At 40.9% G+C, this 15,816-nt stretch overlaps 1 protein-coding gene across 1 annotated transcript in view; it reads right to left on the reverse strand.

Moving 5' to 3' along the window:
- Positions 1 to 9,132: 9,132 nt before the first annotated feature.
- LOC115134934 (protein TMEPAI-like) overlaps positions 9,133 to 15,816 on the reverse strand; it is an 85,366-nt gene continuing 78,682 nt past the window's right edge. Inside the window, exons 2-4 of the mRNA XM_029669059.2 lie at positions 13,718 to 13,872; positions 10,595 to 10,648; positions 9,133 to 9,855 (exon numbers count right to left, since the gene is read on the reverse strand). Of these exons, the coding sequence (XP_029524919.2) occupies positions 9,253 to 9,855; positions 10,595 to 10,648; positions 13,718 to 13,872 (812 nt within the window). The 3' untranslated portion in view covers positions 9,133 to 9,252. The remainder of the gene's footprint in view (positions 9,856 to 10,594; positions 10,649 to 13,717; positions 13,873 to 15,816) is intronic.

Consider the following 15,816-nt stretch of genomic DNA (forward strand, 5'->3'; position numbering starts at 1 on the left):
CAGCCAGCCTATGGCAGCACAAGCTGGTCTGTGTGGGACTCCCTCATTAAACACAGGCATCTCTATGGAACAGGAAGAGCTCATTACAGACAGGGAACGGGGGTGATCGAGTCAACCCTAAAGGCACACCATTTGAAATCTTTGGGATTATCTGTTTTGTCTGAGTGGTTCTGTTTTGCTTTCATCTGAGCACCCGGTCTAGACGGTACAGTTCATTAGCGGGGCAAGGCAGCGTACATGACCAATGCAAACAAACATGTTATGGGAGAATGAAAAACATTGGATCTTGCAATGACTTAAATTTCTCAATGAAGTACATTGTATTAGCAGATATGTTGAAAAGTTAAATTCTGAGGAAAAAGTTGCTCTTTACTTGATGCAACTTGACATGATACCCACATTATGTTGTTTTCATTAACATTCCTTAACGTCTGTTGTCATTATCCATGACATTTCATTTCAAGTACCGAACAAAAGGTTGTTGTAATGAACAGTCATACAATGTTACGACGGGCATAATGCCAAGTGTTATGTCAAGATTACAAAGCAGTATGGTTTGGTATGCCAATAGTGGCTCCTCCTTCTTCATTTCTAATGGGTCAATTCCCACCCCGCCTGCATAGTTATCAGTCAGCACTGGTTTCCCTGAAGAAAAGACTGGAATCCAACCAGGAAACCTACACAATCTCCCCTCTGAGGTCATTAAACTGCATCATGAGATGTCACCAGGGGTCAGAAGTCAAAGAGCCACACCCCTTAGATCAATCCTTTAGCTGCTTGCGTATGAGGGGTCAGACATCTTTTTTTTTTTTTGGTATTTGTCCTCAAATTGAATGTAAAGATACAGTACAAAATAAATTAAGCAGGGCCAATGGGAAGAAAGCGAGAGGGGCGAGCGGACCGCCTTGTCTGGTGTTTTTTTTCGTCGACCTCTGTCCTCTCTTCCCTCCCTCTCTTCTTTGATGTGATATAATCTTAAATTGGGACCCCTTGCAGCTTGAGTCTAGCCTCAGAGGAAGAAGTTGAATCATGTCAATAGAGAAGTGCGACCAATGCTGACAGAGGGAGATTGTGGCTCTCTCATTCTTAATTAAAGTGCTAAGAGATGCCTGTTGGAGAGAAGCCCAGACAGTAGGCGGATGTGTCCAGCGTACAGTTGCCTGCTAATCTCTCTCCCTCTCCCTTTATTTTCCTTTCCTCACTACTTCTCTCCCTCATCAGCGTCTTGGGGCAATTTCACCCCACTTCTGGTCAGACCATCTGGGCTCTCTGCAGATAAAGGACTTGAACTGGAGTTTAAAGGTTGATGGCTCTGTCTTTCATGATCACACATGTACACAAAACTCCAGGAACCTCATTTATAAACATTGTGCGTGTACAACATACGCATGCGCCAGTTTTCAAGCAAAAGTTGGCATTCATAAAAACTGAACTTGACAATTGAATGTGCTTATCCTCCCACAAACTGTAACCGTGGGTAAGCACAGTTTTTAGTGGTTGAAGTATTGCATTGCAAGAAGGCAAATGTAGCCTAGTAGTCTTGTGCAAATTGGGAATACATAATGACTTATCCATAACAAAAAACAGGTAGTTAAATATAATAATAAGATGCAATCATTTGCTGTTAGTGAGAAGAGCAAAATTCAATTTATTTAATCTTTGCCTTCTAAAATAATCTGAAATCTATTTCCGATTATTTAGTTATTTAGTTTCCATGATAATTGCAGAATAAATTCCTCACCTTTTCTGACTGATACTAGCGAAATTGCCTAAAGGTCTACAACAAGATAGGATGGGCTACCATTCGTCCCATCTCTCTTTTAATTGGACCACTTCATAATAGTAAAAAGATAAGCTACCGGTACTTAAAGTATTTTGCTCTATTCGATCTGATGTGCAGTTTAACAGTAGAAGAAGGCTCACCTTTTCCATTGATGTTTGAAGGCTATGTCTGAATACTGTAATGTCAAATTTCTCGCGCAGCCTAAACAATATTTTATTTGTAAAAATTATGCATAATATCATAACGACTGCACCTTTTCTGGCCATGATAGTTCATATTTGTAGCAATACAACAAATTACCATGCACATCTCTCATTTAATTGGGCCTATTAGAAAGGCTATTATAATTTCATTTTTTTATACGTTTTTGCTCAATGCAGCCGAAATGGAGCGCAGTTTATAACATACAGTAGAATTTAACAGGTGAACAGACAGTTGATCTTTTGCATTGAAGTGTGTAGGCTACCACTGTAAATAGGCCTGTACTGTAATTTAAATGTTTTTCAGAATTCGTGGACAGTGCATCACATTTAGGTTCGGGCGAAAGTAAATGCAAAACATTATTGAATAAAAAGGATCTGTTTACAAGTCCACAACAATTTGGAATTGTTTTTGTGTTTCAGAAATGGTCAAACGTCAAATGTCACTGGAAAAGAAAATACATTTTGGCAACACCTCCAACGACATTTGATCAAGTTCACAAATGTAGATTTCCTTTAGATATAATGTATTGGCCTAATTTCAATACTATCAAATTATACAGCAAATAAGGCTATTAATGTCACGATAAAAGGTGAATGATGGGTGTTATTCAGGCGCAGTTATAATGCTCGTTCACATGTGCACAGTTTTACGACAGGTCTGATTTTTAATGGGAAACATGCGCATGTATGGTGTCCTCCAAGTGTATAAATCTCAATATTTTTTTTCAGAAATAGAGCACGCAGCTATTGAGAGTAAAATGTACGCAACGGTTATAAATGAGGGCCCCACGTTTCCTTGACAATAGAGGTGAATTTTTATTTCTCGTTCCATTTCATTGTAATAACAAAAAGTGCAATTCTTTTTAACAATTAGTCTATATAAATAACTCTACAATTGCCATTTCTAAGTTAGTTTATTTGTTTCCATATACGTATATACAGTGGGGCAAAAAAGTATTTAGTCAGCAACCAATTGTGCAAGTTCTCCCACATAAAAAGATGAGAAAGGCCTGTAATTTTCATCATATGTACACTTCAACTATGACAGACAAAATGAGAAGGAAAAAAATCCAGAAAATCACATTGTACGACTTTTAATGAATTTATTTGCAAATTATGGTGGAAAATATGTATTTGGTCACCTACAAACAATTTCTGGCTCTCACAGACCTGTAACTTCTTCTTTAAGAGGCTCCTCTGTTCTCCACTCATTACCTGTATTAATGGCACCTGTTCGAACTTGTTATCAGTATAAAAGACACCTGTCCACAACCTCAAACAGTCACACTCCAAACTCCACTATGGCCAAGACCAAAGAGCTGGCAAAGGACACCAGAAACAAAATTGTAGACCTGCACCAGGCTGGGAAGACTGAATCAGCAATAGGTAAGCAGCTTGGTTTGAAGAAATCAACTGTGGGAGCAATTATTAGGAAATGGAAGACATACAAGACCACTGATAATCTCCCTCGATCTGGGGCTCCACGCAAGGTCTCACCCCATGGGGTCAAAATGATCACAAGAACGGTGAGCAAAAATCCCAGAATCACACAGAGGGACCTAGTGAATGACCTGCAGAGAGCTGGGACCAAAGTAACAAAGCCTACCATCAGTAACACACTACGCCGCCAGTTACTCAAATCCTGCAGTGCCAGACGTGTCCCACTGCTTAAGCCAGTAAATGTCCAGGCCCGTCTGATGTTTCGTAGAGAGCATTTGGATGATCCAGAAGAAGATTGGGAGAATGTCATATGGTTAGATGAAACCAAAATATAACTTTTTGGTAAAAACTCAACTTGTGGTGTTTGGAGGACAAAGAATGCTGAGTTGCATCCAAAGAACACCATACCTACTGTGAAGCATGGGGGTGGAAACATCATGCTTTGTGGCTGTTTTTCTGCAAAGGGACCAGGACGACTGATCTGTGTAAAGTGAAGAATGAATGGGGCCATGTATCGTGAGATTTTGAGTGAAAACCTCCTTCCATCAGCAAGGGCATTGAAGATGAAACGTGGCTGGGTCTTTCAGCATGACAATGATCCCAAACACACCGCCCGGGCAACGAAGGAGTGGCTTCGTAAGAAACATTTCAAGGTCCTGGAGTGGCCTAGCCAGTCTCCAGATCTCAACCCCATAGAAAATCTTTGGAGGGAGTTGAAAGTCCGTGTTGCCCAGCAACAGCCCCAAAACATCACTGCTCTAGAGGAGATCTGCATGGAGGAATGGGCCAAAATACCAGCAACAGTGTGTGAAAACCTTGTGAAGACTTACAGAAAATGTTTGACCTCTGTCATTGCCAACAAAGGGTATATAACAAAGTGTTGAGATAAACCTTTGTTATTGACCAAATACTTATTTTCCACCATAATTTGCAAATAAATTCATAAAAAATCCTACAATGTGATTTTCTGGATTTTCTTTCTTCTCATTTTGTCTGTCATAGTTGAAGTGTATCTATGATGAAAATTACAGGCCTCTCTCATATTTTTAAGTGGGAGAACTTGCACAATTGGTGGCTGACTAAATACTTTTTTGCCCCACTGTATATATATATATATATACACACACACATATATATATATATATATACACACACATATATATGTATATATATATATATATATATATATACACACACATATATATGTATATACGTGTTTATATATATACACATATATATATATAGTTGAAGTCAGAAGTTTACATAAACTTAGGTTGGAGCCATTAAAACTCATTTTTCAACCACCACAAATGTCTTGTTAACAAACTATAGTTCTGGCACGTCGGTTAGGACATCTACTTTGTGCATGACACAGGTAATTTTTCCAACAATTGTTTACAGACAGATTATTTCACTTGTAATTCACTGTATCACAATTCCAGTGGGTGAGAAGCTTACATACACTAAGATGACTGTGCCTTTAAACAGCTTGGTGTTCTTCAGCTTGCAAGTCTCCCCCTTTTTCCTCCAAACATAACGGTGGTCATTATGGCAAAACAGTTCTATTTTTGTTTCATCAGACCTGAGGACATTTCTCCAAAAAGTACGATATTTGTCCCCATGTGCAGTTGCAAACCGTAGTCTGGCTTGTTTATGGCGGTTTTGGAGCAGTGGCTTCTTCCTTGCTGAGCGGCCTTTCAGGTTATGTCGATATAGTGCTTGTTTTACTGTTACTAGATACTTTTGTACCTGTTTCCTCCAGCATCTTCACAAGGTCCTTTGCTGTTGTTCTGGGATTGACTTGCATTTTTCACACCAAAGTACGTTCATCTCTAGGAGACAGAACGCGTCTCCTTCCTGGCTGTGTGTTCCCATGGTGTTTATACTTGCGTACTATTTTTTGTACAGATGAACGTGGTATCTTCAGGCATTTAGAAATTGCTCCCAAGGATGAACCAGACTTGAATAATGGTCAAATGACTTGTCATGCACAAAGAAGATGTCCTAACCGACTTGCCAAAACTATAGTTTGTTAACAAGAAACTTGTGGAATGGTTGAAAAACAAGTTTTAATGACTCCAACCTAAGTGTATGTAAACTTCCAACTTCAACTTTATACACACAGTACCAGTCAAAAGTTTGGACACATCTACTCATTCAAGGGTTTTTCTTTATTTTTAATATTTTTAACATTGTGGAATAATAGTGAAGATTTCAAAACAATGAAATAACACATATGGAATCATTTAGAAAACAAAAAAGTGTTGAAATATATTTTAGATTCTTCAAAGTAGTTACGCCTTGATGACAGCTTTGCACACGCTTTGCACTCTCTCAATCAGCTTCACCTGGAATGCTTTTCCAACAGTCATTGTGGCATCTTCATAATGCCAAGAGTGTCCAACTCATCCCAAACAATCTCAATTGGGTTGAGGTCAGGTGATTGTGGCGGCCAGGTCATCTGATGCAGCACTCCATCACTCTCCTTCTTGGTCAAATAGCCCTTACACAGCCTGGAGGTGTGGTGCATCATTGTCCTGTTGAAAAACAAATGATCGTCCCACTAAGTGCAAACCAGATGGGGTGGCGTATCACTGCAGAATGCTGTGGTAGCCATGCTGGTTAAGTGTGCCTTGAATTCTAAATACATTACTGACAGTGTCACCAGCAAAGAACCCCTACACCATCACACCTCCTCCTCCATGCTTCACGGTGGGAACCCCACACACACACGTAGATCATCTGTTCACCTACTCTGCGTCTCACAAAGACACGGCTTTTGGAACCAAAAATCTCAAATTTGGACTCATCAGAGGACAGGTTCCCACCTAATGTCCATCCATTGCTTGTGTTTTTTTGGTCCAAGCATGTCTCTTCTTATTATTGGTGTCTTTTAGTAGTGGTTTAATTGCAGCAATCGACCATGAAGGCCTGATTCACACAGTCTCCTCTGAACAGTTGATGTTACAATTTCTGAGGCTGGTAACTCTAATGAACGTATCCTCTTCAGAAGAGCTAACTCTGGGTCTTCTTTTCCTGTGGCGGTCCTCATGAGAGGCAGTTTCATCATAGCGCTTGATGGTTTTTGTGGCTGCGCACCACCCCTACCTTGGCACAACACAACTGATTGGCTCAAACGCATTAAGGTAAGAAATTCCACAAATGAACTTTTACCAAGGCACACCTGTTAATTAAAATGCATTCCAGGAGACTACCTCATGAAGCTGTTTGAGAGAATGCCAAGAGTGTGCAAAGCTGTCATCAAGGCAAAGGTTGGCTACTTTGAAGAATCTCAAAAATAAAATATATGTAGTGTTTTAAAACACTTTTTGGGTTACTACATGATTCCATATGTTGTTTTGATGTCTTCACGATTATTCAACGATGTAGAAAATAGTAAAAATAAAGAAAAACCTTTGAATGAGTAGGTGTGCCCAAACTTTTGACTGGTACTGTTTATAGAACACACACACACACATACATTGATACATATATTGTCATGTCTAAAATGATTGGCACATTTGATAAAGATGAGCAAAAACCTTAGTAAAATAAATAATACGAATACTGCGCTATATTGTATGCTACCAAAAAGTTGGGAAATGACATTATTTTATACTAATACAATTGCTCAGAGATGCAAGATAGGTGTCAAAATGATTGTCACCCCTGTTTTCAATACTCCGGCACCCTGTTTTATGAGACTGGAGAACACATTGGGAGGGATCTTAGACCATTCCTCCATACAGAATCTTTCCAGATCCTTGATATATCTTCTCTGCGCTTATGGACTGCCCTCTAATTCAAACCATAGGTTTTCATGATTTTTCTGGTCAATTAACTACTTCTCTGTGGATTTTGATGTGTGCTTGGGGTTATTGTCTTGCTTGAATGTCCACTTGCGGCCAAGTTAACGTCAAAGGCCCACCACCATATATTACAGTAGGAATGAGGTTATTTTCTGTATATGCATCCTTCTCTCAATGCCAAACCACCACTGGTGTGCTTGGCCAAAGAGTTCTATTTTCATGTCATCTGACCATAGCACAGGTACCATTCTGTGACAATGCCAATTAGAAAATTCCAGGCGTTTACATTTGTCGGTTGCTTGCAATAAAGGCTTTTTTTCTAGCAACCTTTCCAAAGACATTTTGGCATGGAAGTGGCATTTAATTGTAGATACGACTAAGTTTTGTAATTCTCCAATTTTGGCCTTTAGATTGTTCATTGCCTCCTAAACCATCTTCCTCACTGTGCATGGGGACAAGATACACATGCATCCAATACCAGGCAAGTTTACCATTGCTCCAGTGGTTTTAAACTCCTTAATTGTTTCCCTAATAGTGGTAAGTGGTATATTTGTTTTTTGTACCCATTGCCTGATTAATGCAGATCAACAACCATTTGTCTCTTTTCATTTGCCTTTCCCCATGGTGATGGATGACAAAGGGATTTTACATGCGTGTTACCTCATTTTTATACCCCAGTGAAACAGGAATTCATGGAAGGCCATAATAAAGTTCCATAAACTGAGATTAATAAAAAAAAAGTAGAATAATATAACAGATAAAATGTTGTTTGTTTTTACTTATTTGCTTATCTTTATCATGGTGCCAATAATTTGTATATGTATAGATAGCACAAAGTTAAACACGTTTGAGTTGGCACACCAACAGATTACCGTTTTTACCTTTTCTTCTAGAGCAGGCAAAACATTTAAAAAAATGTTTTTTTTATCTTTAGAATCCATTTGTTTACAAAAATACCGCTGCTCTCCTCTCTTATGATACATATTGCAGATTGATTTTCTTTTTCTCCAGATAAACAGTCTTGAATCTTGTGCAAACATCTCTTTAAAAAAGATCATAATAAAAAAAACAAGAAGAGTATTCGCACACAGGAACTCCTGAACTTGTCTGGCCAAAGACCCACAGACAGTACTAAACACGAATAGACAAAGAACTAAAGTACAGTACTAACCTCAGATGGGTCTAGATAGTACAGCACGGTGGATATATATGACTTCAGTGGGCACAGTGCTGAACTCAATTGACCCAGACTCAGGACTCTACTCCAGTACTCATGTTGACACACATGGCCTGACATCACAAACCCAGTCAGCTGTCAATCATGTGTTTCCATAGATGCCAACGCATCGCACCCTCTGATGCGGATTGACGGGGAGTGATGGGGATCTGTCTGGCAGTGAGGCTAACTGGGTCATGAGCTGAGAGGCTAACTCGGGTTAACGTATGAATCTCAATCTTGGATCCCGTGAGAGCCTGAAACTGTCAACCTGTTACAAGAGTGCTATCAATGCCCTCCCTGTGCAAGCCAGGTACACGGACAGTATTCAAAGCCAGAAAGGGGTTCGGGGGAGGCTCACTAAAATAACCATCTGCATCTCAAAAAAAGGAAGACCTGGTCATTCTGAAAGACTTCCGGAGTAACTAAGGATAAACTACGAGGAGATAAGTAACTAGAAATTATGCAGACAAAACAAAATAAACCTAAATACTTGGAGAGAATTTTGTTTTGTTGTTTTTGCATTTGCCAGTACAGAAAAAAAGCTGTAAGCAAGGGAAAAAAACAAGTAAATATTTATACAACGTAAGTTTAGGGGTGGCGGGTTTTCAGTAAGACGGTGACCGGGGGTAAAGTTAAGAGGGGAGTGCAGTCCTTTTTCTTTGTGCGCCTGTCCCCCCCCCCCCCCCCCGCCACTGCATGTCACCCTCTCCAACCCTGCTTGCCACCAACAGTTCAGCTAAAGTGCGCGGAGAAGGAGAAAGCAGCCTCGGAAAACAATGCCCGAGACCAACACTGTCGTCACACCTGTTCAGGAGTCTGCTTCTCCTTTTTGTTGCGCACATTCCTGCTCTCCAGGCTGCTCAGGTGGTCCTGCTTGAGAATCCCGTGGAGTAGCAAAGACGGCGACGAGGGACCCGGGCCTCCTAACCTGACTCCACGCCCTGCGACCCTGCCGCCACTGGAAGTCTGGTGGTGGTGCCTGGGTAGTGAAGAGGGGTGGTAGTAGTGCCCTATCACCTCGCTATAAGTTGGTGGTGCCCCTTCCACTCGGCTGGAGTAGGCCTGGGCAGCCGTGGCTACCGTGGTAGTGCTGACCCCGGAGTTGAGGCTGGGCGGTGGGCACAGGGAGGTGTCGAGGAGGAGGCTGTCATAGACTGTGCGGTTGGGGGGCGCACGCACCGACTCCCTGTTAAGCTCCATCTGCTGCTCGGGGTCACGGAGCTGCAGAGTGCAGGGGCCCTGGTAGGGCGGAGGCTCTTCGCCGTCCGACAGCGAGATGGTGGGCGGCAGGTCAATGATGGGGTGGGGCAGGTAGGGGTAGGTGGGCTGGAAGCGGGCCAGACGCTCCCTCTGCAGATAGGAGGGGACGCGGTCCGGGGGACGCGTGGTGTACACCTGCTGCTAAAGGGAGGAGGACAGGAAGAGTTAGCGCACACATTTATATTTGGTCATTTATCTTTGTGAGGACAACACACAAACAAAGTTTAACAATGTATTCCCATTGTCAGAACCCTCTTTTATCCACAGTGACTTAGTGTGAGGGTATATTGATACAGCACCATTGTTGTCATCGCTATGCTATGAACATCAATAAACATTCATAGCCCATCTGCTCTAATATCCAAGGACGAATGCATAATTAATTTCCGGACAAACACAAGTAGTGTTCCCAGGTTCCTGGGTAGGTTCTTTAAGTCTAGGGTTACGGCCCAAATGGCACCCTATTGCTTATACAATGCACTACTTTTGGGGCCCCGGTCAAAAGTAGTGCACTTTAAAGGGAATAAGGCCCAGACTAGGTCCCTGTGTTTAGGGATGACCCCTATAGACCTAAAGCAGGGGTGGGCAAATGTTTTGGCTCAAGGGCCACATTGGGATTTTGAAATGAACGGAGGGTGGCAAAGATTGTTTTGGTAACGATATGCTAGTCAAAATTAATTTGCTGTCAGAAAATGTGCAGTTATTAAAAAATATATAGGTCCATTATCATTCCTACATACTTACTATCTAGTTTTAAATGTTCAAGAGTGGCTTGATATGTTTTTTTGCCCATTATAATCATTCCCCCCAAAACAAAAACTCCTGTGGGACGAATTGAATGGGCAGTAGTTTGCCCACTCCCACCCATAATCCACTTTACCTCGCTCATTCCACTGGCGGGCCCTGGGCCATCTGAGGACCACAGACTCCCATCCTGTGAGGAAGAGAGACAGAGAGCATGTATCACGTCAATGTATATCATGTTGTGCCACTAGGTGGAGTTCTTCCCTTTCCAGCCAAAGAGCCAACCACAGAGCATAGGGTGGGGGAGATGAGATTAATCCCTGAGCCAATTTGTCTGAACCCAATGGCTAATACTGGAGGACTTCCTGTCCTTTCATTCCTAGCCATGTTCTTTCCACATAGATGGGTTACATGTAGTATTAAAGTGCTCTTCACAGAAGCAATCCCAGACAAACACACAGACTGACACTGACCGAGAGAGAGAGAGAGAGAGAGAGGCGCTCTGTCATCTATGACTCATACCCCCTCCTGCAGAGTACACAGACTTCTGCATAGCTCAAAGGGTTGTGCTCAATTCAGAATTGAATGCCTCAAAAATTCCAATTACATTCTTGAATTTGAATCGAAGCAGTAAACAGGATACAAAAGTGTAATTTGAATTAAAGGAAATATAATTGAATTCAGTGAAATTCAAATGCCTAGTGTATTCCACATTAGGTGTAAGCCTATTGTATTGAAAAATGTGAATATTCTAAGTTATTATATTTCACAAATCACTTTACTTTTGTTCAATATGGGGGAAAGACTACATTTCCCGGAATGCATTAGTTCAGCCCTCAAGTTGACCCTAAAGCCTTCAAAAAAAGCCAAACCAATTAAATTAATGGTGGAAAATTAAATTTACTATTCTAAGCACTGAGGTTAAAATAATATTTGAACATTGTTTTTGGAGTAAAGTGATATATTATTTGGTTTCTTGAAGTGTAACCTGTCAGATTCAATGAAACTCTCATGTTGTATAACTGAGTGGAATTTCATTGAATTGCACTGAATTCAATTCTATGTCCTGTCGCTTAAACTCAAATTCTACATCCTGTGGGGTGTGGCCAATGCAATTCATGAGTTGAATGGGAGTCAATTCGCTATGTCATAATTGGATAAAAAAACGTGCCCGTTTTATGCGCAATATTTTATCACGAAAAGATGCTCGACTATGCATATAATTGCCAGCTTTGGAAAGAAAACACTGACGTTTTCAAAACTGCAAAGATATTATCTGTGAGTGCCACAGAACTCATGCTACAGGCGAAACCAAGAAGAAACCTCAAACAGGAAATGAGCAGAATTTTTGAGGCTCTGTTTCCCATCGTCTGCTTATATGGCTGTTAAATGTGCCATGAATAAACTTGAGCTCTCTGCCGTTCGTCCAAGATGTCTGCAGCATTGTGAGGTATTTGTAGGCATATCATTGGAAGATTGACCATAAGAGACTACATTTACCAGGGGTCCGCCCGGTGTCCTGTGTCAAAATTATTGCGTAATCTCTAGGTCCATGTGCGTTCCATTTCTTCAGAAGAGAAAGTCAACTGCCACGATGGATTTATCGTCGATAGATATGTGAAAAACACCTTGAGGATTGATTCTAAACATCGGTTTGCCATGTTTCTGTCGATATTATGGAGTTAATTTGGAAAAAAGTTTGTGTTTTAATGACTTAATTTTAGGGTTTTTTCTTACCCAAACGTGATGGAGAAAACGGAGCGATTTGTCAACACAAATAAATAATATTTTTGTAAAAACGGAACATTTGCAATCTAACTGAGAGTCTCCTCATTGAAAACATCTGAAGTTCTTCAAAGTTCTTCAAAGGTAAATTATTTTATTTGAATGTTTTTCTGGTTTTTGTGAAAATGTTGCTTGCTGAATGTCAGGCATGTCAGGCATAATACTATGCTAGGCTATCAATAGTGTTACACAAATGCTTGTTTTGCAATGGTTGAGAAGCATATTTTTGAAAATCTGAGATGACAGTGTTGTTAACAAAAGGCTAAGCTTGAGAGCAAATAGATTTATTTCATTTCATTTGCGATTTTCATGAATAGTTAACGTTGCGTTATGCTAATGAGCTTGCGGATAGATTTACACAATCCTGGATACAGGTTTCTTTCGTAGCTAAAACGGAGCGATTTGTCCTGCACAAATAATATTTTTGTAAAAACTGAACATTTGCTATCTAACTGAGTCTCCTCATTGAAAACATCTGAAGTTCTTCAAAGGTAAATGATTTTATTTGAATGTTTTTCTGGTTTTTGTGAAAATGTTGCCTGCTGAATGCTAATGCTAAATGCTACGCTAGCTATCAATAGTGTTACACAAATGCTTGTTTTGCAATGGTTGAGAAGCATATTTTGAAAATCTGAGATGACAGTGTTGTTAACAAAAATCTAAGCTTGAGAGCTAGCATATTGATTTCATTTCATTTGCGATTTTCATGAATAGTTAACGTTGCGTTATGGTAATGAGCGTGAGGCTGTATTCACGATCCCGGATCCGGGATGGCTCGTCGCAACAGGTTAAACACAAACCTGATAACACACACATAGCATCCTGCCCCATATTTCCTAACAGATGAATGCCGGGCTAGGTGATTCAGCAGCAGTATGTGTTTGTGTGTGATTCAGAAAGCAGCAGTGCAGTCATATGGTTCTGGAATCTCCAGATCACTGCACTGAGCTATGTGGCAGACATGTGGCAGACAACCTGTCCCCAGTGAGCCTCTGTCTCACAGAGAGACACAAAGAAAGAAACACCGACATCAACACATATACTGTACATAGTATACAGGTCCAACTGAATACCATTGTCTGCTTATCATATGTGTTTGCATTAGTAAAAAATGATCTGCTTTTCTGACATGGCTAGTTTGGGCCTGCCATGATGTCCAAATAGGACCCTGTACTATGGCTTGCCTATTTCCAAGTAGAAACAAGGGTGGTTTTCGTTTCATATTAAGTCTATGCCCTGGTTTGTGTGAAGGCTGTAAAGTAGTCTACATCCTGGTCTGTGTGGAGTAAATGCTGTAAAGGAAAGTTTACTTCCTGGTTTGTGTGGAGGCTATCAAATAAAGTATATTGCCTGTAAAGATGTGTGGAGTGCTTCTAAAGACTGTAAAATCTATGTCCTGGTCTGTGTGGAGGCTGTAAGTCTGTATGAAGACTATAACGTTAGTTTACAGCCCTGGTCAGGGTAGAGTACTTACAGAGGCCAGTGGTAGGTGGCGTCTGCGGGCCTGGCTGTCCCTGGAGATGAAGGAGCGTTCTGACAGGCGGTAGTGGTTGAGCAGGCAGGTGATCACTACCACCATCACCATCATCACCACAACGATCACCAGGATCTGCACAAACTCCAACTGGGCTGGAGAGAGAAGAGAGAGAGGGGACAGGTTAGAACTAGTGGAAGACGTTCTGATTGTATCACCTAAGCTTCATCAAAATATCACATTTTGGAGCAGAGAACCCAAGAGGACAGATACAAGGATATGCACATTGCACAGTTTATTGGGAAAGGGTGTTTGGGACCATGGTAATTGAAGGTCATGACGACTTAATCCGATGTTACGAAACGCAACTAGCATAGCAACTAACTTGTTCTTACTGATTGCATAGAAACCGATATTGTAGAAATGATTTTGTAGCAGGCCATGAGTTTTCACACAACTGGAATGTAGGCACGGGGCGGCAGGGTAGCCTAGTGGTTAGAGCGTTGGACTAGTGACCAGAAGGTTGCAAGTTCAAATCCCCGAGCTGACAAGGTACAAATCTGTCGTTCTGCCCCTGAACAGGCAGTTAACCCACTGTTCCTAGGCCATCATTGAAAATAAGAATTTGTTCTTAACTGACTTGCCTAGTTAAATAAAGGTCAAATTAAAAAAAAAAAAAACGTATGGCCAACTCATTCATAATCTGTCTCAGTTCATTGTATGTTATAACTTGTTGTAGGTTTAGCTACATCAATTACAACTATGTAATAAAGCATGAACTAGAGTCAATGTCCGCAACCAGGTGGAAAACAAAGTTTGTTTATTTCTCTTTGTTTGTAACTCAATTTGTACATAATGTTGCTGCTACCGTCTCTTATGACCAAAAATAGCTTCTGGACTTTAGAACAGCAATTACTCACCTTAAACTGGACAAAGATTTTTTTCTTTAATGAGTCCGACGCGAAGGATATACTGCTTTGTCAAGACAAGGCCCAAATCCCAGTCATCAGCGTCAAGAAAAGATGGAGAAAAAAGGGGAGAATGGCGGGGTGCATTGTAAGAATTCACAGACCAGTAGGTAAACCACCACCCTCTGTATTATTGGCCAACGTGCAATCATTGGAAAACAAACTGGAGAATCTATGATTAAGACTATCCTACCAACAGGACATTAAAAACGGTAATATCTTATGTTTCACCGAGACGTGGCTGAAAGACGACATGGATAATATAGAGCTGGCTGGCTTCTCCGTGCATCGGCAGGACAGAGCAGTTACGTCTGTTAAGACGAGGGGTGGGGGTGTGTGTCTATTTGTCAATAACTGCTGGTGTACAATGTTTAATATTAAAGAAGTCTTGCGGTATTACTTGCCTGAGGTAGAATACCTCATGATAAGCTGTAGACCACACTGCCGGGGCAGCAGCATAGCCTAGTGATTGGAGTGTTGGACTAGGAACCGAAAGGTTGCAAGATCAAATCCCTGAGCTGACAAGGTACAAAATCTGTTGTTCTGCCCCTGAACAAGGCAGTTAACCCACTGTTCCTAGGCTGTCATTGAAAATAAGAATTTGTTCTTAACTGACTTGCCTAGTTAAATAAAGGTAAAATACATATATATATATTTTTTTTTAAAGACCACACTATCTACAAAGAGTTCTCATCTATATTATTTGTAGCCCTCTATTAACCACCACAAACTGATGCCGGCACTAAGACTGCACTCAACGAGGTGTATACGGCCATAAGCAAACAAGAAATTGCTCATCCAGAAGCGGCGCTCCTAGTGGCCGGGGACATTAATGCAGGCAAACTTAAAACCGCTTTACCTAATTTCTACCAGCATGTCATATGTGCAACCAAAGGGAAAAAAACTCTAGACCACCTTTACTCCACACACAGAGACGCATACAAAGCTCTCCCTCGCCCTCCATTTGGCAAATCTGACCATAATTCTATCATCCTGATTCTGCTTAAAAGCTAAAACTAAAGCAGGAAGTACCAGTGACTTGCGCAATACGAAATTGGTCAGATGACACGGATGCTACACTACATGACTGTTTTTCTAGCACAGACTAGAATATGTTCCGGGATTCATCCA

This window comes from Oncorhynchus nerka, linkage group LG2 (assembly GCF_034236695.1).
Source record: "Oncorhynchus nerka isolate Pitt River linkage group LG2, Oner_Uvic_2.0, whole genome shotgun sequence".
Classification (NCBI taxonomy): Eukaryota; Metazoa; Chordata; class Actinopteri; order Salmoniformes; family Salmonidae; genus Oncorhynchus; species Oncorhynchus nerka.